The sequence below is a fragment of the Oryx dammah genome, unplaced genomic scaffold, assembly GCF_014754425.2.
Source record: "Oryx dammah isolate SB20612 unplaced genomic scaffold, SCBI_Odam_1.1 HiC_scaffold_13, whole genome shotgun sequence".
Lineage (NCBI taxonomy): Eukaryota > Metazoa > Chordata > Mammalia > Artiodactyla > Bovidae > Oryx > Oryx dammah.
This window is the reverse complement of record NW_024070197.1, coordinates 13,802,085-13,825,478: the sequence shown is the minus strand read 5'-3', so window position 1 is coordinate 13,825,478 and position 23,394 is coordinate 13,802,085. Positions and strand designations below refer to the sequence as shown.

General features: G+C 45.2%; 2 protein-coding genes and 1 long non-coding RNA gene across 3 annotated transcripts; 2 read left to right on the top strand and 1 right to left on the bottom strand.

Annotated features, from left to right (window-relative positions):
- Positions 1–6,417: 6,417 nt before the first annotated feature.
- LOC120872355 (seminal plasma protein A3-like) lies at positions 6,418–9,234 on the top strand. Its single transcript, XM_040252635.1, has 4 exons — positions 6,418–6,493; positions 7,794–7,868; positions 8,482–8,613; positions 9,116–9,234. Exons 1-4 carry the CDS (start codon positions 6,418–6,420, stop codon positions 9,232–9,234), a joined length of 402 nt encoding a protein of 133 aa, XP_040108569.1.
- Positions 9,235–14,488: 5,254 nt separating this feature from the next.
- LOC120872354 lies at positions 14,489–15,300 on the bottom strand. Its single transcript, XR_005723234.1, has 2 exons — positions 15,017–15,300; positions 14,489–14,549 (listed from the first exon to the last, which is right to left on the bottom strand). It is a non-coding gene; the product is annotated as an uncharacterized LOC120872354 (long non-coding RNA).
- Positions 15,301–19,448: 4,148 nt separating this feature from the next.
- LOC120872339 (seminal plasma protein PDC-109-like) lies at positions 19,449–23,187 on the top strand. Its single transcript, XM_040252625.1, is given in 4 exon segments — positions 19,449–19,535; positions 21,214–21,276; positions 22,190–22,321; positions 22,987–23,187. Coding segments are annotated over 4 exon segments (408 nt in total). The 5' UTR covers positions 19,449–19,459; the 3' UTR covers positions 23,124–23,187.
- Positions 23,188–23,394: the final 207 nt, after the last annotated feature.

Sequence of the window (23,394 nt, the reverse complement as noted above, 5' to 3'; positions counted from 1 at the left end):
GCCAAAGAAAAAAATAGAAAATGTTATATAAAAAATGAACCTTATTTTCTTTCTTTATTCTTTAAATCAATGAACTCTAATTGAAAGTCCAGAAATAATCCATCACATTTGCAAATTGATCTTCAACAACACATCAAGGTAGTTTAATGTGGGGACTTCCCTAGAGGTCCCATGGTTAAGACTCTGCAGTTCCAATGCAGAGGGTGTGAGTTCTAACCCTGATCAGGGAACTAAGATCCCATATGCCACGAGGTGTGGTCAAAAAAAAAAAGATAGCTCAACATGGCAAGAATAATATTATACTCTTTGCAACAAGTGGTGCTGAGACAAGCATATTTTGTGTGTGTGATAGTTGCTCAGTCACATCACTCGCTCTTTGTGATCCCATAGACCATCGCCCACCAGGCTCTTCTGTCCATGGAATCCTCCAGGCATGAACACTGGGGTCAGTTGCCAATCCCTTCTCTACAAGACCAGTATATCTGCACGCAGACTAAATAAACTGGATACCTACTTCATACCATATGCAAAAGTAAAGTCAAAATGAGTCATGCGCTTAATTTTAAAAGCTGAATCTATATAATTCTTAGAAAAAATAGACAAGTAAATCTTCAAGACCATGGGGGGGAAAAATGAGTTTTTATATGTAACACTGAAAGGACAGATGACGAAAGAAAAGGTTTATAAATTGGACTTTATCAGAATTAAATTTAGGCTTTAGTGTTCAGAGAAATGAAAACAGAGAATGGGAGAAAAGTATTTGCAGGTCAGGTATCAGATAAAGAACTTGAATCTAGAACATGTAGAGAATACTGACCCCTCAATAGTAAAGTGACAACACAATTTAAACATGAGCCACAGCGATTGAATAGATACTTCACCAAAGAATTGTACAAATGGCTAATAGACACATGAAAAAGTGTTCAACATCATTAGACATAAAGAAAATACCAATGATATACAAAATAGATGCAGGAGATTAAGAAGAGATGGCAAGAATACACAGAAAAACTATACAAAAAAGTCTCAATAACCTGGATAACCATGATGGTGTGGTCACTGACCTAGAGCCAGACATCCTGGAGTGTGAAGTCAAGTGGGCCTTAGGAAGCATCACTATGAACAAAGCTAGTGCAGGTGATGGCATTCCAGTTGAACTGTTTCAAATCCTAAAAGATGATGCTTTGAAAGAGCTGCATTCAATATGCCAGGAAATTTAGAAAACTCAGCAGTAGCCACAGGACTGGAAAAGGTCAGTTTTCATTCCAATCCCAAAGAAAGGCAATGCCAAAGAATGTTCAAACTACCACACAATTGCACTCATTTCACATGCTAGCAAAATAATGCTCAAAATTCTTCCAGCTAAGCTTTAACAGTACCTGAAATGAGCACTTCCAGAGGTACAAGCTAGATTTAGAAAAGGCAGAGGAACTAGAGATCAAATTGCCAACATCTATTGTATCAGAGAAAAAGAAAGAGAATTCCCAAAATCATCTACTTCTGCTTCATTGACTATCCTAAAACCTTTAACTGTGTGGGTCACAAGAAACTGTGGAAAATTCTTAACGAGATGGGAATACCGGACCACCTGACCTGTCTCCTGAGAAATCTGCATGCAGGTCAAGAAGCAACAGTTAGAACTGGACAACGGAGTAGTTCAAAACTGGGAAAGGAGTACATCAGGCTGTATCTTGTCACTCTGCTTTTAAACTTCTATGCAGAGTTTTTGTTGTCCATTCACTCAGTCATGTCCAACTCTTTGTGACCCCATGGACTGCAGTGCACCAGGCTTCCCTGTTCTTCACCATCTCCTAGAGCTTGCTCAAACTCATTTTCATTGAGTCAGTGACACCATCCAACCATCTCGCCCTCTCCTCCTGCCTTCAGTCTTTCCCAGCATCAGTGTCTTTTCCAATGAATCAGTCGTTTCATCATCAGGTGGCCCAATTATTGAAGTTTCAGCTTCAGCATCAGTCCTTCCAATGAATATTCAGGGTTGATTTCCTTTAGGATTGACTGGTTTGATCTCCTTGCAGCCCAAGGGACTCTGAAGAGTCTTCTCCAGCACCACAGTTCTAAAGCATCAGTTCCTTGCGACTTAGTCTTCTTTCTGGTCCAACTCTCACATCCATACATGACTACTGAAAAAACCATAGATTTGACTATACAGAAGTTTGTGGGCGAAGTAATGTATCTGCTTTTTAATACACTTTCTAGGTTTGTCATAGCTTTTCTTTCAAAAGACAAGCATCTTGGTGTCAGAAGGGTGGTGTCATCTGCATATCTGAGGCTAGAGTACACTATGCAAAATGCCAGGCTGGATGAAGCTTAAGCTGGAATCAAGATTGCCAGGAGAAGTTATCAACAACCTCAGATATGCAGATGACACCACCCTAATGGATGAACATGAAGAGGAACTAAACAGCCTCTTGATGAAGGTGAAAAGAGGAGAGCGAAGAAGCTGGCTTAAACTTAACATTCAAAAAATGAAGATCATGGCATTAGGTCCCATCACTTCATGGCAAATAGATGGGGCAAAAACTGGAAACAGTGACAGACTTTATTTTCTTGGGCTCCAAAATCACTACGGGCGGTGACTGCAAGCATGAAATTAAAAGATCCTTGCTCCTTGGAAGAAAAGCTATGACAAATCTATAAAAGTGTATTAAACAGCAAAGGCATTACTTTGCCAATAAAAAGTCCATATAGTCAAAACTATGGTTTTTCCAGTAGTCATAAACAGATGTGAGAGTTGGATCATAAAGAAGGCCGAGTGCTGAAGAATTGATGCTTTTGAACTGTGGTGCTGGAGACGACTTTTGAGAGTCTCAGGTAGTAAGGAGATCAAACCAGTCAATCCTAAAATAAATCAACCCTGAGTATTCATTTGAAGGACTGATGCTGAAGTTGAAGCTCCAACACTTTGGCCACCTGATGTGAAGAGCTGACTCATTGAAAAATACCCTGATGCTGGGAAAGATTGAGGGTAGGAGGAGAAGACAGCAACAGAGGATGAGATGGATTGGATGGCCTCACCGACTCAATGGAGATGAGTTTGAGAAAACTCCAGGAGATAGTGAAAGACAGGGAAGCCTGGCATGCTGCAATCCATGGGGTCACAAAGAGTTGGATATAACTGAACAACTGAACAAAACAACAAATAGATTTAAAAGAAAATTTAATGATATTGATACATCAAATAGAGAATACCAATAATTAGAATTTTTTTTCAAAAGGACCAAATGTAAATTCCTTAGTTGGAAAGCACAATAACAGAAACAACAACAACAAAAAACTCACTAGAGGGCCCCAACAGCAGACTTGAGCTAACAAAAGAATCAGTGAACTTGGTGATAGATCAATAAAGATAATCCAATCTGAAAAACTGGAGGAGGAAATGGCAACCCACTCCAGTGTTCTTGCCTGGACAGTCCCCATGGAAAGAGGAGCCTGGTGGGCTACAGTCCATGGGGTCGCAAAGAGTCAGACAGGACTAAGCACAATTTTAAAAAAATAAAAGAATGAAGAAAATTCAACAAGGCCTTGGCAATCCATGGGCCACTATCCCATTTAGCAACACGCACACATAGGAATATCAGCCAGAGAAGAAAGGGGCAGAAATGAGAGTAAGATCAATTTGTCGAGTATTGCCATCATAACAATGTTAAGTCTCCTCAACCATGAAGATAAAATGTCTTTCTATGGATTTACGTCTTCTTAATTTCTTTCTGCAATGCTCTGTACACATCAAACAGGTGGGTTTTTGATAGGCATGCAAACTATACTCAGCAAAGCTCTTTTTAAAAACTAGAATAGGGAATTCCCTGATGGTCTGGTGGCTAAGAATCTGCTTTGCAACACAGGGTGTACCGGTTCAATCCCTAGTCAGGGAACTAAGATCCCAGATGTCGACAGGCAACTAAACTTGACTGCCACAGCTGAAGACCCGAAACAGCCAAATAAATAAGTAAAAAGAAAGAAAGAAAAGTTCCACTGCAGACCTGGGTCCCATCCTTGGTCATGGAACTAGTGAACCCCCATGCCACAAAGGGGGACCAAAAAAAAAAAAAAAAACAAATAACAACAACAAAAAAAAGAGTCTGCACCCTGAGAGGCTGAGGGTTCAACTTGCATTGTAATCAAGCTGCCAAATCAGCCAATGGCCGGATGAGGTTCTGTGTTTGATTTTCCAGCAATTTCAGCCCTGCAGCTTTAGGAGAAAGGGGTCAAGAAACCCCCCAGTCACTTAGGCAGCACGTGGGCTGAAAGTTTGAACTCTTGACCTCATTTTTTTATTCACCATTTTGTGTGCTGATGTCAGGAGCAACAAACCAAGGTCATCATATTCCTTAGTTTCCCCCAAAATGTTCAAAATTATCATCCACAGAGCCACATAGCACCCTGTTTGTTATAAGTGATTGATTAGGCATATCTAACATATTTTGCCTGATCCTAAAACAGTTCACACCATGGACTATCAGTGGTCTGCTTATGACTGGGAAGTCAGCAGTCGTTTTGGGGCTACACCATGCTGCTTGTGGTATCTTATTTCCCTGACCAGGGGCTGAACCCATGCCCCCTGCAGTGAAAGCATGGAGCTCTAACTCAGGCAGGAGATAGGCTCCAGCTTAGATATTTATAACTGGTTACGGACAGGATTTGTATGTTTCAGCTTCTGTTCTTTCATAAAACTTGAGATAAAAATTATTTTGCTGCTGCTGCTGCTAAGTCACTTCAGTCGTGTCCGACTCTGTGCAACCCCATAGATGGCAGCCCACCAGGCTCCCCCGTCCCTGGGATTCTCCAGGCAAGAACACTGGAGTGGGTTGCCATTTCCTTCTCCAATTCGTGAAAGTGAAAAGTGAAAGTGAAGTCGCTCAGTCGTGTCCAACTCTTCGAGACCCCATGGACTGCAGCCTACCAGGCTCCTCTGCCCATGGGATTTTTCAGGCAAGAGTACTGGAGTGGGGTGCCATTGCCTTCTCTGAAAATTGTTTTAGCTGTGACCTAAAATTAAAGTCTGAAAAATGGCACATGTTAAGTTAAAAGCAACATATACTAGTTTAGTTTGCTGTATGATGCTGATCTCATAGGAAAATCTGATAAGCTTTCTTTTGTCCTGACTTAGAAAAGTATATGTCAGAGTTCTGGAATATGTCTAATTTACTTCAGTGAATTTTATCTGCTTAAGTATATTTATAGCATATAAAGCAAATAAGGATGTGTAACTATAGTTAACAGTACAATTTTGTTCACATTATCTAATGTTTGCTAAAAGAAAAAATAAAAGATTAAATCAGAAAAAAATAATAAATGGCTTCCTGTTTGGATTTCATGGGGTATGAAGAAGTAGGCTTCCGGCTGGATATTTAGAACTGTTCGGTTTTCTGAGACAAGAGATAGATGGACTCCAGTTAAGCATTTACCATCAGCCTCCTGCTTGCTCTCTAGAACGGAAGTAACAGTGTTAATGGAAAGTCTTGGTCTCTTGTAAACACCTTGAGAAAATCGTGATGGCAATCGTCAAGGTAATAATCAAGGCAAAGACAAAGGGGAAAAACCCTGTTTGAGTAAAGGATTAAGGGATTTCTCCTCCCTCAATTTCTGCGACCAAGGGAGATACTCCAGGTGTGCAAAAGAGCTCCTTGTGGGTCAAAAGTCAGGGGATAACAGCAGGCCATAATGAGTCTTGCTCCTCCTAGAAGCCTTCACTTGAGATCTGTCTTGGTTGAGGGGTGCATGTGCCCCCAAAGGAGGATCCCAAGGTAGGTCACGTGTAGGAAAAGAAGCTGGCAAAAGATAAACAAAGCCCCTGAAGAACTGACTTATATAAATGACTTCACCACCTCTTTACCGCGGTCCGCCTCACTAAGGGGGAACACCCACACCCTTTCTCTCTGGTGTGCATCTCTGCCTTGCTTCTGGAATTAAACTGTTTCTCACTGTGTGCTTTCCCACTTGTGCTATGTCTCTAACAATAAACTTTGCACCCACATTTGTAGTTTTTGCCTCTGTTAAATGGATTTTTCCCTGGGGGCAAAAATCCAGGGAAAAATTGCTGCTAGAGTCTAGACTTTGCTGTCTAATGGCTAGGGTTCCAGTTTCTTATCCAGGCTACTTCAATTCCTGGGCAGGGAATTAAGATCTCGCTTCCTGCTGGCACTCTCTGCTGCTCTGCCTCCTTGAAATCATAAGGACTGGACCTTCGTCTCCTTTTAAATGTATTTCAAACCGCTGAGGCTTGGAGACATTAGACTGCCAGCCAATGTCCTGGACTTTCCATCTGAGAAATAAACCTGAACAGCATGCTCTCAGGCTGGGGAATGATCAAGCCCCATCCAGGTGAAGTTGATTCTTATCAGGTTGAAGAGATGTTGGGCAGATCGATGTTGGTCAGCCACAGGAGAGCAAGCCATCATGGCACTGTGTTTGGGAATCTTTGTGATTTGGGTTGGCGCGTCTATGTTTCTACAATTGGACCCTGTCACTGGAGGTGAGAGGGGGTTCAGGCTCGAATTGGTGCGAAAGACCCTGCCCCAGAGGCGGATTGACGTGCAAAAGTCACCATAATCATAATGATCTTTTTGATGTTCAGTCGCTAAGTGGTTTCCCAACTCTTTGCAACCCCATGGACTGCAGCCCGCCAGGCCTCCCTGTCCCTCAGTGTCTCCTGGAGGTTGCTCAGGTTGATGTCTGTTGAATCAGTGATGCTATCCAACCATCTTATCCTCTGCCGTCCTCCTCTCCTTTTGCCTTCAATCTTTCTCAGCATCAGGGCCTTTTCCAAAGAGTCAGCTATTCATATCAGGTGGCCGTGGTGATGGCAAATACGTCTACCATAAGTATGCTGGAAGGGCCAGATGCTACGAAGGGTTTCACATTTTGTTTGATTTTCCAGCAACTCTCTGAAATTGAAACCCAGGTGAGTTTGGCAGCAGAGCCAAAAGCCTTTCTGAGAGCTGTCTCACCCCTGAATCTCCATGGCACTGTCCCAGACATGGGCAACCTAGACCAGGGTTGGTTACGTTGTTCACAACAAGAGTTTTTGGTGTTTGAAGAGTTCACTGTTTGAAATATTGGCTTCAGTCTGTGTTTTCCCTTAACATCGCATGAAATAAGAGGGACAGTGTGGACTCAGGGCATATCCTAGGAACAGCGTGGCACAGCTGAGTCTGACCTTGTGGTTGATTTCATGTATGTCCACAGCTAAGCAATAAGAGCAGGTCAGGGTCTTCCTCACCTGTTCTGTTAGCCCTCTAGTCATTGAGTATATCTGTTCAGGGTAAACAAGGACTTCAAAATATAAAACAAAATAAAAGTTAGAGATGCAGGGCAGGTCCTACCACAGAAGGTATTCTGGTTGTGGCCTGCTTTGTTCTATTTGGCTGTTGCTCTTTTTCTGTTCTCTTGTTTTTGTTTTTTATTTTTAATTGGAGGATAATTGCTTTCCCATGTTGTGTTGGTTTCTGCCATACACAACGTGAATCATCCATAAATATGTGTATATATATACATATATGTATATATAAATATGCATATATTATATATACATATGGGATATATATATCTCCTCCTGTTTGAATCTCCTTCCCATCCTACCCCTCTATGTTGACAACACAGAGTGCACCACTGGGCTCCCTGCGTTGTATAGCGGCTCCCCACTAGCTGTCTATTTTACACAGGGTGGTGTGTATGCATCGAAGTTCTCCTCTCAATTCGTCCCGCCTAAGCCTAACCCTGTTTTGTTCCTGCTCCTCCTCCGTCCATCTCCTCTGCTCCTGCTTTGCTTCCAGATCAGCAGCTGTCTGAGGACGACTTCATTCTTCCTAAAGAAAAGAAAGACTCTGCTTCTGGTGCAGAAACCAAAGGTAATCAACAACAGAAGAGAATGACAACAAGCCACAATCCAGTGCAACAAATTACCATGTGCGGCAGGGCAACTGAGGGATCCTCCAGAGGCACCTTACAGGCAGGAGCTCATCGTACCGTCTCAGTCCCGGGAGGAGGCAGCTGTGCATGTCCCCCAAGGGGGCGACCCCAGACAGCATCAGACATGAACAACGTGTAGCTGGCAGGGCTGGAATCTGAACCCAGGATCCAGGCTTCAGAGCTGGTGTCACTGAAGTGCTAAAGTAGAAACTGCCCTATCTCTCATGTGTACACCAGTCCTCACAGTTTATATAGTTTTAACATGCCAGCTAGTCATTCTTTACATCTAGTTCTTTGTATCTATAAATGGGCATATATTTTTAAATAAAATTTTTTTCATTGTCAAAAATTTAATAAAGCAAACGCTGCCCAAAGTTAGAGAAGCCTTCCTAATCCCTGAGGGAGGGGCCACATCGTGCTGACCTTGACATCCCCGATGCTTAGCAGGGAGCTCTGCACCCGGGAGGCTGAAACAGAGACGTTACCAGAATTACCACGGAGATCATGAAACCCTAAGAGACAAAGAACCGAACAACGTTTTTCTTCTTTCAGATATGAAATGTGTTTTCCCGTTCATCTACAGGGGCATAAAGTTTTTTGACTACACATCCCATGATTCCATATTCCTTTGGTGTTCTCTCAAGGCAGACTATACAGGGAGATGGAAATACTGTACTAAGACAGGTAAGTGTGCAGACTATCCTCATAGGAGGAGCCCATGGCTTTCCAGATGAAGGGGGAAGGTCAAAACTGTCTCCTAGAGGGAAGGTTCAGACATCTTCTGACCCAGCCCCGTGTGTTCCGTTCACATCCCTTCCTCTCTTTCTCTCTCTTTGGCTGCTCTGGGTCTTCATTACTGTGCAAGGTCTTTCTCTAGTTGCAGCGAGTAGGGTCTACTCCCTGTTGGTGTGTGGGCTTCCCGGTGCAATGGCTTCTCTTGTTGAGGAGCACAGACTAAAGGGGCACTGGCTTCATTAGCTGCATCGGGTTGGCTCAGTAGTTGAGATGCCCACGCTTAATTGCTCCTCCGCCTATGGGATCTTTCAGGCCAAGGATCGAGCTGATGTCCCTTGCATTGCAAGGCATCCTTAACCATTGACCACTAGGGAAGCCTCCCTTTCTCTTGATGAGACTAAAAATGACCCTCCCACAATTAATGTTCTCACCCATTCCTTCTGTTTTTCAGACTACGCTAAATGTGTCTTTCCCTTTATCTATGGAAACAAGTCTTATCACACTTGCACAAAAACTGGGAGTGTTACTAAAAGATTGGTGTTCACTCTCTCCAGACTTCAACGAGGATAGAGCTTGGAAGTATTGCTAGCAATAATAATAATAAAAAGGTGAGAATGCCCAGGGAGGATGGGAAGAGACAGAGGTGAACAGGGAAGAGACAGAGCTGGATAAAGAGGTGGAGTCAGATGCCCAGTGAGGAGAGAGGAGGAAGGTGGAGGGAGGGGATGAGGGAGAAAGATGCAGAAGGAAGAGTGAGGAGCAGAGTTTCAGGAGGAGAAACACGCAGAGAGGATGAAGAGGAGAAAGGGGACAAAAGAGGGAAACAGAGGGAAAGACAGAGGCATATATGCAAACAATGGAGAGAGGAGAGTCCCCGAGGGACGGAGAGAGTTTGCAGGATGACAAATGGAAGGAGGAGGATCTGGAGAGGATCGGTGCCAAGACAAGGCGGAAGAGAAGGTGAGAGAGGGGCAGAGAGAGGATAACAGGGTCTTTGGAGCAGGCATGAGACAGTAGGAGCTGAGATGGGATGAGCAGAGAGCAAAGGAGAAACAGACCTTTGCCCTCTGTGGGACTGGCTGAGAAACAAAACTAGACTCATTACCGCTGACCCCAGGACCATGTTGCTACTGCCAGCGCATCCACCCATGGCCATGGGTGCAATCCAGACCTTGAAACATCGGTGAAGAAAATTAAGAACTCTCAAGCACGAAGGTGAAGCTCTGCTGACAGAAGTGAAATGTGTTCCCTGAATCGCCACCAGTTTCCCCCTGCGCATGGGTCCGGTCAGTAAACCCTTTCTCGGCAGGTGCGGTCCTTGTCCCACAAAGAAACCTGTGCATCAACTGCGAGGGTCTCCGTGTGCGCCAGTTAACCAGGCAGGATCTTCTTGTCTTCCTTCCCCCTTCTTCGGGGTCCCAGTGGAACATCTGTGTACATCACAATTGTCCCTTCTGGGGGCTTGATTGACAGGTGAAGACCCCGTGGTAAGATTTGAGGTGGGGTGGGAGAAGGACCCCAGGGGCCTTGTCATAAAGATTTTCCAGTCTCAGCTGAAATGTTAGGCCTTCCTGGAGCTCCTCTCTGATGCCCCTGCATAAGGAGTCCCCATCGCGTCTTCCCAGTTCGTCTTTTCTCTCCTCACATTTAAACTGCCCATCTTCCACGGGGGACTGGAATTTGGAGGAGGGTCAGGATGGACTGTGTTCACCGTGGGTGGCCTCACTCCTAAGTGCAGAACCTGACATACCTTGGTATTGATCAAAAGGGCCACTTTTCTTTTTAAAACATACAGGAATTTTAAATGAATATTATTTCCATCACCAACTGGGTCTGGTTGAAAGACGGTTAAATTCACAAGTGGCAGAAACAATGAAGGGTCTGAAAGAGCCTAGCCACAAAATTTTATCCTAATGAAAAGCACCCAGTGCCTATCTAAGGAATCAAGAGAACTAGTGATGGACTTTCGGTTCCCATCCAAGGAAGAGGTACACAGACTTCTAATCACTGTGCAGGAAGGTTGTGTTGATAGAATATTTGTCCTCTGATTTAAGGCCAGAGATGCAGAACCTCACTTGAAACCAGGACATAAAATAAATAATTTTAAACTTAAAACAGAAAAAATGTGTTTTAATTAAAAACACTTCAATCAAAATAAAAGGAAACCAGAGGCTTCCCTGGTGGCTCAGTGGTAAAGAATCTGCCTGCCAACGCAGAGGACACTGGGCCATCCCTTGGCCGGGAAGTTCCCACACGCCACAGAGCATCTAAGCCCACGGGCCACAACTATCGAGCCTGCGCTCTAGAGCCCGGGAGCTGCACTGCTGAGCCCACATGCCACAACTTTGGAAGCCCGTGCACCCTAGAGTCCATGTTCTGCAACAAGAGAAGCCACAGCAATGAGAAGGGCGAAGAGCAAAGTAGAGGATTAAGAAGTAAAAACTACTATGAATAGAATAAATAAGCTACAAGGACATATTGTACAACATCGGGGAATATAGCCAATAGTTGATAATAACTATGAATGAAATAAAACTTTAAAAGGTGAAGTACTGTTTTGTATGCCAGAGACATACAATACTGTATATCAACTTACCTCAATTTTAAAAAGGCAAAATAAAAATAAAATGTCCACATACACGTTGCTATATTTAAAATAGATACCAACAAAGACCTACTCTATAGCACAGAGAACTCTGCTCAATTTTCTATAATAACCTAAATGGGAAAAGAATTTGAAAAAGAATAGATACATGGATAATGGAACCACTGAAATTAACACAACAATGTTAAACAGCTCTAGCCAATATTAAAAAAAAATTTTAATAAAATAAAATGTTCGATTTCAACAAAAAGTATGAGCTATGCAAAGATATAGAAAAGGGAACTTTACACACAAAAAGACAATCAGAAGTTACTATCTTTCAGAGATTCAGATGATAGACTTTTACCAGACAAAGATTCTAAAGTTTATATTATGAATGTGTTCAAATAACTTACTTCACTCAGTACTACAATCTCTAGGCCCACCCATGTTGTTGAAAATGGCATTATTTTGTTCTTTTTAAAAGTCTATTAACTATGTTGTTGTTGCTGAGTCGTGTCCAACTCTTTTTCGACCCCATGGACTATAGCCCACAAGCTCCTCTGTTCATGGGATTTCCCAGGCAAGAATACTGGAGTGGGTTGCCACTTCCTTCTCCAGGGGAGCTTTCAGACCCAGGGACCGAATGTATGTCTCCCGCTATGGCAGGCAGATTCTTTAGCACTGAGCCACCAGGGAAGCTCTCTATTTACTGTACCCTCAGTAAAAAAATAAAAGAAAACTTTGAGAGCTAAAAAAAAAAATCCATGGCATAGATTATAAAAGAAAGTTTAATGATATTGATACATCAAATAGAGAAAACTAATAGCAAGTTAGAAGTTTTTTTCAAAAGGACCAAATGGAAATTCCGAAGTTGGAAAGTATAATAACAAAAATTAAAAAACCCACTTGAGGGCCCCAACAGCAGATTTGAGCTAGCAAAATAAAAAAACCAGTGAACTTAATGATCGGTCAATAGAGATTATCCAACCTGAAGAAAAGAAAAAGAATGAAGAAAATTCAGTGGAGCCTTGGCAATCCGTGGATACTACCGAGTTTAGCAACATACACACATGGGAACCTGCAGGAGAAGAGGGAAAGCAGCAAAAATAAAAACAGTAAGATCAACTTAGTGAGTATTTTCATCTTATCAATGTTAAGTCTCCTCATCCATGAACGTGGAATGTCTTTCTATTGATTTAGATCTTCTTAATTTCTTCCTGCGATGCTCTGTACACATCAAACAAGTGGATTTTTGATGGGCATGCAAACCACTCTTGAGTAATTTTTTTTTGAAAGTTGCTCAGTTGTGTCCGACTCTTTGCAACCCCATGGTCTTCCAGACTCCTCTATCCATGGAATTCTCCAGGCCAGAATACTGGAGTGGGTAGCCCTTTCCTTCTCCAGGGAATCTTCCCAACCCAGGGATGGAACCCAGGTCTCCCACATTGCAGGGAGATTCTTTACCATCTGAGCCACCAGGGAAGCCTCTACTTCAGTAAAGCTCTTTTTAGAAACAAGAATAGGAAATTTGCTGGTGATCCAATGGCTTAGAATCTGCTTTGCAACTCAGGGGTTATTCAGTAGCTAAGTCCTGTGTGACTCTTTACAATTCCATGGACTGCAGCATGCCGGGCTTCCCTGTCCTTCACTGTGTGCCGAGTTTGCTCAAACTCATGTCCATTGAGTCAGTGATGCCATCCAACTATTTCATCCTCTGTCTTCCTCTTCTCCTCCTGCCCTTAATCTTATCCAGCACCAGCATCTTTTCCAATGAGTTGGCTCTTCCCATCAGGTGGCCAAAGTATTGGAGCTTCAGCTTCAGCGTCAGGGTGAAAGTGAAGTCGCTCAGTCGTGTCTGACTATTTGCAACCCCATGGACTGTAGCCCACCAGGCTCCTCAATCCATGGGATTCTCCAGGCAAGAATACTGGAGTGGGTTGCCATTTCCTTCTCCAGGGGAATCTTCCTGACCCGGGGATTGAACCCTGGTCTCCCGTGTGCAGGCACACGCTTTAACCCCCACCAGGGTACTTGGATTCAATTCCTGGTCAAGGAGCTAAGATCCCACATGTTGATGGGCAGCTAAGCCTGTGCACCACAACTAAAAGACCCAAAGCAGCCAAATAAATAAACAAAAAGAAAAAAATACATATGCTTTAAAAAAAAATACAAAACAAGAATATAAGAAAGTTCCTTGGGTGCTCACTCTGGGTTCCACAGTCTGGACTATTGATCAGTCAGCGAGAGAAGTGGAGAATGAGTTCTCTTTTACAGACTGAATGTTCTTGATACTAATCAGAACCTCCTAGACATCTCCCAGGGATTCATCTGTATGCATATTACCCCCCTGCATCAACTTCATGAATTTTCATAACTGGATTTTTCCTTCAAACCAAGAGAACCAGGGGACACCTCCACCTCTTGTTACTACAAAGCAGCCTGCAGCCCCTGTTTATTCGCTCTGCACCGAAATGCAAACCCTCGGTGGCCCCACGTGATGTACAATGTCCTCCTCCCCAGACGGTGAATATACAAGGCTCACACACTGCTGTCAACCTCATCTGTGCAGTGTCGGCTGTTGGGTATTTGGTTCTCTTCTAATATTTAAGGTGGGCTGGATAGAGGATGATTGGAACAGCATGGCTGTTTCTCTTGATCCTACCAGTGCTACTGAATGGCAAGGGGTAGAGTCAATGGTCCACTTTAGCCTGCATACCTCCATCTGTTATGCCCAGTGTCCGAGTCCCCAAAACTGAGAGAATAAGACGTCCACAGCAATGCAAAAGCATAAAGGGGTTTATTGCTAGCCCGAGCTAGGGCCCAAGTCTCATCCAGCACAGTGGAATCTTGACGAGAGCCCCGAGCTCTGAATCACAGCTGCTTATATACAGGCGGTCTTTTGTCTCAGCAATAGTGTAGTTGGCGTGTGGTGATTGACTCAACCTTGGGTCATCGTGGTGATTGACTTAACCTTGGTGTCATCGGGGACCTTGGTGGGGCTTCCCAGAATTGTGACTCACGCTTACAAGAACCTGAGGCTTAGGCCTAGTGTGGCCTGTTGAGCCTGTCACGGCTCAGGTCAGGTCCCAACATTCCCCGTCTTTTGATCATATAGAGGAATCTTCCTCTAACTGAGGGTCCAGGGTGATTTGTCTGGGTCCTGTCGACGGGTGAGCTTCATCTTTAAAGGGTTGGAGGGATGTGGTGTCATCTTCCATTCTCTCTGGGCCTTTTCCGGTTCCTCCAAAGTGGCACAGCGCACGTGGTTACAGTGCACCCAAGGTCCAATGCCGTCGACCTTCAGGGCAGTAGGGGTAGTAAGAAGAACAACATAAAGGCTCTTCCATCTAGGCTCTAATGTCTTGACTTGATGCCGTTTGAGGGGGTATTATGCGCTCGGAAGAGAGCGAAGGGAAGGAGAGTCACCCAGTCCCCACCTGTCTCTATTGCCAGGTTTGCCAAAGTTTCTTTTAGAGTCCAATTTATTCTTTTTACCTGTCCTGAGCTCTGGGGATTGTATTTGCAATGCAGTTTCCATTTGGTCCCCAGAGCTAAGGCCAGTCCCTGAACAATTTGACTCACAAAAGCAGGTCCATTATCAGAGCCAATGGTTACCGGCAGCCCAAACCTAGGCACTATCTCTTCTAGGAGTTTTTTAGCTACCATTGTTGCTGTTTCCCTCTTAGTGGGATATGCTTTTACCCACCCAGAGAAAGTATCAACCAGAACTAACAGATAACGGTACCCGTAGTTATCTGGCCTTACCTCTGTAAAATCTATCTCCCAGTGTTGTCCCGGCCTTTCTCCCCGGTACCTTATACCCGTGTGCTGTCCTCTTCCTGGTCTCATCATCTGGCATGCCTTACAGGCACGGACTATGTCTTGTATAGTTGTAAACCGCAGACGCGCTGTCTGTAAGAGTGCTAGAGTCTTTTTCTTTCCCAGATGGGTGGTCTGATGTAGGTGCGTGCAAAGGTGTCAACCCAAGTTAGCCGGAAGCAACAAGTTGTCATCTTGGTCTCGATACCATCTGTCTTTGCCCTCTGGACAGTTGGCATTTTCTTGAATCCAGCTTAGATAGGAAGAGGAATATTTGGGGGTAGGGGGCAGGGTTCCCATTTCCGGGAGTGGCAATCCCACAGTCAATATGGGGGTTTTATAGTCTCTGAGGGCTGCTTGAGAATCCCTTCAATGGCATGGGGAGTGTAGACCAGGAGCTGTTGTCCATACGTTAACTTGTCGGCATCATGGACCAGGAGAGCAGTGGCTGCGATGATTTGGAGGCAGGGTGGCCAACCCTGCGGCCACTGGGTCCAGTCTTTTAGAGAGGTAGGCTACAGGTTGCTTCCAAGGCCCCCACTGCTGCGTCAAGACTCCCTTTCTTACTCCCTGTCTTTCATCCACAAACAGTTGGAAGGGCTTAGACGGGTTAGGGAGAGCAAGGGCTGGGGCTTTCAGCAGAGCCTGTCGAAGTTTTTGAAATGCCTGTCTCATTGGCTCAGTCAAAGTCCAGTTTTTACTCTCTTTGCTCCCTTCATACAATGGCTGGGCCTTTTCAGCAAACCCCAAGATCCACAGCCTGCAATACCCAACAGTCTCAAGAAATTTTTTTTTCACTTGACGAGGAGTAAGGACTGAGTATTGGGCCCCCGTGTCCACCAAGAAGCCGACCAGTTTCCCCTCAACATGTATAGTTACCCAGGACTCGGGGAGGGGGCTGAGCCCTGACCCCCCTAATCGTTATCGTCTCCTGCATATAAGACATGGGCCCCCAGGGAAGGTGCTTCTTCCTGGTGGGTTTTTCCCCCAGTTTTCTTTTAGGGCACTCTCTTCTCCAGTGTCCTTGCTCTTGACAATATGCACATTGGTCCTTTCTTAGTCTCTTTCTTTCGTCTCTCGGCCTGACTTTACTAGTTCCCTGAGAATTATCTCCTTGTCTCACCCCTGCAAAGAATATCTGGGCTAATTCTTTTTGATTCTTGTGGTTTTCCTCGGCCCTGAACTTTCTCTCTTCCCGTCTAACACGTTCTTTTCTTTCCTCTGGAGTTTTCCTATGGTTAAAAACCCTCTCTGCTGCCCTCACCAGGTCTTGTATGGATTGTTCCCCTAGCCTCTCTCTTTTCTGCAGTTTCCTCCTGATATCTGGGGCTGCCTGATTTACAAATGCTAGCATAACTGCCGCGTGTGACTCATCGGCCTGTGGGTCCATGGTGGTATACTGCCTAAAAGCTTCCATTAATCTCTCAAGGAAGGCTGCCGGCCTCTCATTTGGCTCCTGTCTAACCAGATTTACCTTAGCCAAATTTGTTGGTTTCCTGGTGGCTGCTCGGAGGCCAGCCATGAGAGTCTTGCGGTACACTCGGAGACACTCCCTACCTTCAGTGCGCTCGAAGTCCCATCGGGGCCGTGTCAGGGGGAATCCCTCATCAATCAGATTAGGTTGCATTGTAGGTCTCCCATCTACCCCTGGAACATTCTTCCATGCTTCCGGCAATATCCGTTCACGTTCCTCTGTGGTGAAAAGCACTTGTAACAGCTGCTGACAATCATCCCAAGTGGGGTTATGGGTGAATCCAAGAACGAAGGGGTTTGAGTTTTCCAATTATATAGATCACTAGTGGAAAAGGGCCAGTATTGGTATGTTTGTTCCCCGTCCAGGTGGGCTGGCCCCGCACAGGCCAAGACAAAGAAATAAATGAAAATTATTTAAAAATAATAATACTAAGTAAAGACAGGGACTAATGGGAAGGAAACTCAAACTCAATGTGTGTGTGTGCATGGCTGGTTCATTCTTCTCCGCAGTAGAAGCTAACACAGCTAAGCAGCTGTGTTGCCGTTCTTATTGCTGTTTAGTTGCTAAATTGTGTCCAACTCCTTTGTGACCCCCATGGACTGTGGCCCTCTAGGCTCCTCGGACCTTGGAATCTCCAAGGCAAGAATAACGGCCTGAGTTGCCACGTCCTTCTCCAGAAGATCTTCCCAACCCAGGGACAGAACCTGTGTCTTCTGCACTGGTGGGCAGATTCTTTACCACTAAGCTACCAGGGAAGACCAAAAAAGAAATAGATAAAGTTTAATACCATAAATCCTATATGCTAAGAACAATTAAAACGATAGACAGGGACTTCCTTGGTGGTCCAGTGGTTAAGACTGCAGGCTTCCACTGCAGGGGGCTGGGGTTCCATCTCTGGTCTCAGAATTAACAAATCCCCATGCCACAAAGTGTGATCAAAAGAAACAAAGAAACAACAATAACAAATGTAGGCATATAGAGAGGCTGAGGGTTCAACTTGCATTGCAATCAAGTTGCCAAATCTGTCAGTGGAAAGATGAGGTTCTATGCTTGATTTCCAGATGTCAGCCAGGCAGCTCTAGGAGAAAGGCATCAAGAAACTCTCAAGTCATTTAGGCAGCACTTGGGCTGAAAGTTTGAATTCCTAAGCTCACCTTCTTTCACCATTTAGTACGGTGACTTTAGGAGCAACCAACCAAGTCATTATGTTTCTTAGTTTCCTTGCAAAAAATATCCAAAAGTATCATCTACAGAGTCACGTGGCACTCTGCTTGCTTTAAGTGGTTGATTAGGCATATCTAACCTCATGCGAAGAGTTGACTCATTGGAAAAGACCCTGATGCTGGGAGGGACTGGCGGATAGGAGGAGAAGGGGACGACAGAGGATGAGATGGCTGGATGGCATCACCAACTCAATGCATGTGAGCTTGGGTGAACTCCGGGAGTTGGTGATGGATAGGGAGGCCTGGCGTGCTGCGATCCATGGGGTCACAAAGAGTTGGACATGACTGAGCGACTGAACTGTACTGAACTGTACTGAACTGAACTGAACAGATATTTAGCCTGACTCTAAAACAGTTCACACCATGGACTATCAGTGGTCCTTACAACTGGGACGTCAGTAGTGTCTTTCTCTTTTTTTGGCCATGCCATGTGGCTGGCAGGATCTTAACTCCCTGAGCAGGGATTGAACCCTTGTCCCCTGCAGCAAAAGCATGGAGCCTTAACTCAGGCAGGAGATCAATGAGTTCCAGATTAGATGTTTACAACCAGCCTCCTGTTTGCATTTCATGGGATATGAAGAAGTGGGCTTCAGGCTGGATACTTAGAACTGTTAGCATTTTCTGAGACAAGAGACAAATGAGCTCCGGTTAAGGCACTTACCATCAACCACCTTTTGCTCTCAGGAATGGAAGTAACAATAGAAACAAGGTTAATAGCCAGTCTTTGTCTCTTGTAAACACCTTAAGTTTCATGGCAATTGTCAAGGTAATAATCAAGGCAAGGAGAAAGAGGGGAAAACCCTGCCTGAGTAAAGGATTAAGGGGTCTCCACACTCCCAACCCTCCACTTTTGGGAACAAGTGAGCCACTCCATGTGTGCAGAAAGGCTCCTTGTGAGTCAAAAGTCAGGAGATAACAGGAGGCCATAATGAGTCTTGCTCCTCCCAGAAGCCTTCACTTGAGATCCATCCTGGCTGAAGGGGTGCATGAGCACCCAGGGGAGGGCCCCAGGGTAGGTTAGGTGTAGAAAAGGAAACCAGATAATTGGTTAAAGATAAACACACACCCGGAAGAACTCATTTATATGAATGGCTTAACAGTCTCTTTGCTGCGCTCCTCTTCACTAAAACAGACACCCACACCCTTTCTCTCTGGTTGTGTGTCTCTGCCTTGCTTCTAACTTAACTAAACTGTTTTTCTATGTGCTCGCCCACTAGTTGTCGCGCTATGTCTCTAACAATAAACTTAGTACTTGCATTCAAAGTTTTTGCCTCTGTGACAAGTGCATTCTTCACTGGGAGCAAAGATCCAGGGAAAAATTGCTTGTAGAGTCTAGCCTTTGCTGGTAGATGGCTAGGATTTCTGGTTCTCATCCAGGTTCAATTCCTGGGCAGGGAATTAAGATCTTGCTTCCTGCTATCACTCACTGCTGCCTTGTTGAATTCATAACCACTGGACCTAGGTCTCCTTTTAAATGCCTTTCAAACCACTGAGGGTTGGAGACCCGAAACTGCCAGCCAAGGTCCTGTACTTTCCATCTGAGAGATAAACTTGAACTTCATGCTGTCAGGCTGGGGAATGATCAAGCATCATCCAGGTGAGCTTGATTCTTATCAGGCTGAAGGGATGGTGAGGTCACCGATTACAAAAGGAGCAGATGGATGCTGGTCAGTCGCAGGAGCACAGGCTACTATGGCACCGCGTCTGGGGCTCTTTCTGATTTGGGCTGACGTGTCTGTGATTCTGCAACTGCCCCCTGTGAACGGAGGTGAGAGAGGGGAGATGGGCTAGAACTGGTGAGAGAGAGCCTGCCCCAGACATGGATTGAAGTGTAAAAGTCATGAGAATAATCATAGTGGTTACAAATATGTCTCCCATTTCTTAAGTATGTCCCAAGGGCAAGACGCTATGAAGGGTTTCACATTTTATTAATTTCCCACCAACCCCATGACACTGAAACCCAGATGAGTTTTGCAGTAAAGCCAAAGGCCTTTTTGGGAGCTGCCTCATTCCTAAATCTCCACTGCACTGTCCCAGACATGGGCAACCTACTCCCAGCATTGGTTATCTTGTCCAAATGGAGAGTATTTCTATCTTTGTAGAGCTAACTGTTTGAAATACTGGGTTGGCCAAAAAATCCATTCAGATTTTCTCCGTAACGTCGTGGGAAACAAGAAGGACAGCGTGGTCTCCAGGCAGGCCCTATGCATTGTCTGCTACGACAGTGTCTGTGCTTCGTAGCTGGATCCATGTGGGTCCATAGGCAAGCAGTGAGAACGGGCCAGTGTCTCCCTCACCTGTTCTCTTAGCCTTCTAGTCAGCAAGTTTATCTGTTCAGGGGGAACAAGGACTTCAAAATATACAAGAAGATACAAGTTAGAGATGGAGAGCAGGTCCCACTACAGATGATATTCCGGTTGCGGCCCTGCTTTGTTCTTTTTTGGTTGTTGTTATTTTTCTGTTATCGTGGCTTTGGTTTTTCATTTTTAATTGAAGGATAATTGCTTTACAGTGCTTTGTTGGTTTCTGTCATACAACATCTCAAGTCAGCCATAGGTACATATACATAAATATATAGATAGATAGATATGTGTGTGTGTGTGTGTGTTTAGTCGCTCAGTCATGTCCAACTCTTTGTGACCCCATGGACAGTAGCCCGCCAGGCTGCTCTGTCCATGGGGATTTTCCAGGCAAGAATACTGGAGTGTCTCCCGCACTGGAGGCAGACACTTTAACCTCTGAGCCACCAGTTTGTGTGTGTGTGCTGAGTCGCATCCAACTCTTTGGAATCCCATGGACTGTAGCCCGCCAGACTCCTAAACCCATGGGATTCTCCAGGCAAGAATACTGGCGTGGGTTGCCATCTCCTCTTCCAGGGGATCCTCTCAACCCAGGGATCGAACCAGTGTCTCCTGGACATCCTGCATAGGCAATCGCATTCCTTTACCACTAACCCCATGAGATGCCCATATGCACACACATACATATATATGGGCTTCCCTCCTGGCTAAGATGGTAAAGAATCTGCCTGCAATGCGGGAGACCTGGGATCAATTCCTGGGTTGGGAAGAATCCCTGGAAAAGGAAATGGTAACCCACTCCAATATTCTTGCCTGGAAAATCCCATGGACAGAGAAGCCTGGTAGGCTACAGTCCATGGGGTTGCAAAGAGTTGGACACAACTGAGTGACTTCACTTCACTATATATGTCCCCTCCCTCTTGACCCTCCCTCCCACCCCACCCACCATCCTCTCCCTCTAGGTTGACAGTAGAGTGCTGGGCGGGGCTCCCTGTGTTATATAGCAGCTCCTCACTGGCTATCTGTTTTACACACGGGGGTGTATATACGTCCACGTTACTCTCTCAGTTTGTTCCAGCAAACCTTGACCCTGCTTCGTTCCTGCTCTTCCTCCATCAGTCTCCCTTTCTCCTGCTTTTCTTCCAGATGAGGACAAAGACGTTTCTACTGAACTTACCCGAGACAAGTCTTCTGCGGAATCAACCGAAGGTAGTGTTCCTGGAGCAGATCCTCAAGACGATCAACAAGGGAAGCGAATGACAGCGAAAGAACAGCCCAGTGCAACAAACTAACATGTGTGGCCGGGGAACTGTGACGGGGATTCTCCAAAGATGCACCATAAGCATGAGCTAATGCTACCCTCTCGGTCACACACATACCCCCAGGGGGTGTCCAAACCAGCTTCGGGGGTGAACATTTTGTAGACGATAGGATTGGACTCTGAACATAGGGTCCAGGCTTCAGAGCTGGTGTCAGAGGCTAAAGTAGAAACTCCCCCAAATTCACATCCGTGCACAAAACCTCCCAATATATATCTTTTTAACATGTCCACTAGTCACTCTTTATAGCTTCCCAGGTGGTGCTAGTGGTAAAGAACCTTGCCTTCCAGGACAGGAGACATAAGAGATGCAGGTTCGACCCTTGGGTAGGGAAGATCCCCTGGAGAAGGAAATGGCAACCCACTCCAGTATTCTTGCTTGGGAGATCCCATGGACAGAGGAGCCTAGCTGGGTACAGTCCATAGGGTCTCAAAGAGTCAGACACAACTGAAGCAACTTAGCAGTCACTCTATACCACTTTCTCTGTATCTATAGACAGACACGACTGAGCAACTAAGTAAAGAACAGCACATAGACAGGCTTATATTTCTAAGTAAAATTTTCTTCACTGTCAAAAAATAAATAAATAAAGTAGAAACTTCCCAAAATTAGAGAAGCCTTCCTAGTCCCTGAGGGAAGGACCACACCACATTGACCTTGACATCCCTGATGCTAAGCAGGGGCTCTGTACACAGCAGGTTTGGGGCTGATGGGCAGGCTTGGATGGAGATTTTGCCAGAGTTACCACAGACATCATGAAACCCTAAGTGCCAAAGAAGCGAACAATGCCTTTCTTCTTTCAGATGAAGAATGTGTTTTCCCATTCACCTACAAAGACAAAAAGCACTTTGACTGCACATTCCATGGTTCCATATTTCCGTGGTGTTCCCTTGATGCAGACTACGCAGGAAGGTGGAAATTCTGTTCTGAGGACGGTGAGCGTGCAGCCTGTCCTTGTGTGAGAAGCACCTGGCTCCCCAGATGAAGGGGGAAAGTCCATAACTGCCTCCCAGAGGGAAGCCTTGGACACGAGTCTGAGCAAGTTCTGGGAGTTGGTGATGGACAGGGAAGCCTGGCATGTGGCAAGGGGTTGCAAAGAGTTGGACACGACTGAGGGATTGAACTGAAATGAACTGAACTGAACTGAGAGGGTAGTCTCAGGCGTCTCCTGATCCAGCCGCATGTGTTCCATTCATGTCCCTTTCTCTCTCTCTCTCTCTCTCTTTTTTTATGGTGGCTCTGGGTCTTTGTTGCTATGCCCAGTTCTTCTCTAGTTGCGGTGAGTGGGGTCTACTCTCCATTGGTGTCTGGGCTTCTCATGGCAGTGGCCTCTCTTGTTGGGAAGCACAGGTTTCTAGGAGTACAAGCTTCTGTGTTGCAGGGTGTCAGCTCAGTAGTTGAGGTGCCTGGGCTTAACAGCTCCTCCACCTGCTGGATCTTTCAGACCAGGGTTTGAACCCATGTTCAAACAGAAAGCATTTTGATTTGCATTGCAAGGCATTCTCTACCACGGACCACCAGGGAAGCCCCCTTTTCTCTTGACATGATTAAAAACAACCCTCCCGCAATTAATGTTTCACCCATTCCTTCTATTTTTCAGACTAAGCCAAGTGTGTTTTTCCCTTTATCTTTCGAGGCAAGAAATATGAGACTTGCACAAAAATTGGGAGTGTTTTTGGGTCTTGGTGCTCACTCTCTCCAAACTACGACCTGGATAAAGCTTGGAAGTATTGCTAGCCATAAAAAGAGGTAAGAGTGGCCGGGGAGGGTGGGAAGAGACAGGGGTGAGCAGGGAAGAGACAAAGCTAGATAAAGAGGTGGAGTCAGATGCCCAGTGAAGAGAGAGGAGGCAGGTGGAGGGAGGGGGTGGGGGAGAAAGATGCAGAAGGAAGAGTGAGGAGCAGAGTTTCAGGAGGAGAAACACGCAGAGAGGATGAAGAGGAGAAAGGGGACAAAAGAGGAAAACAGAGGGAGAGACAAAGGCAAACTGCAAACAATGGAGAGAGGA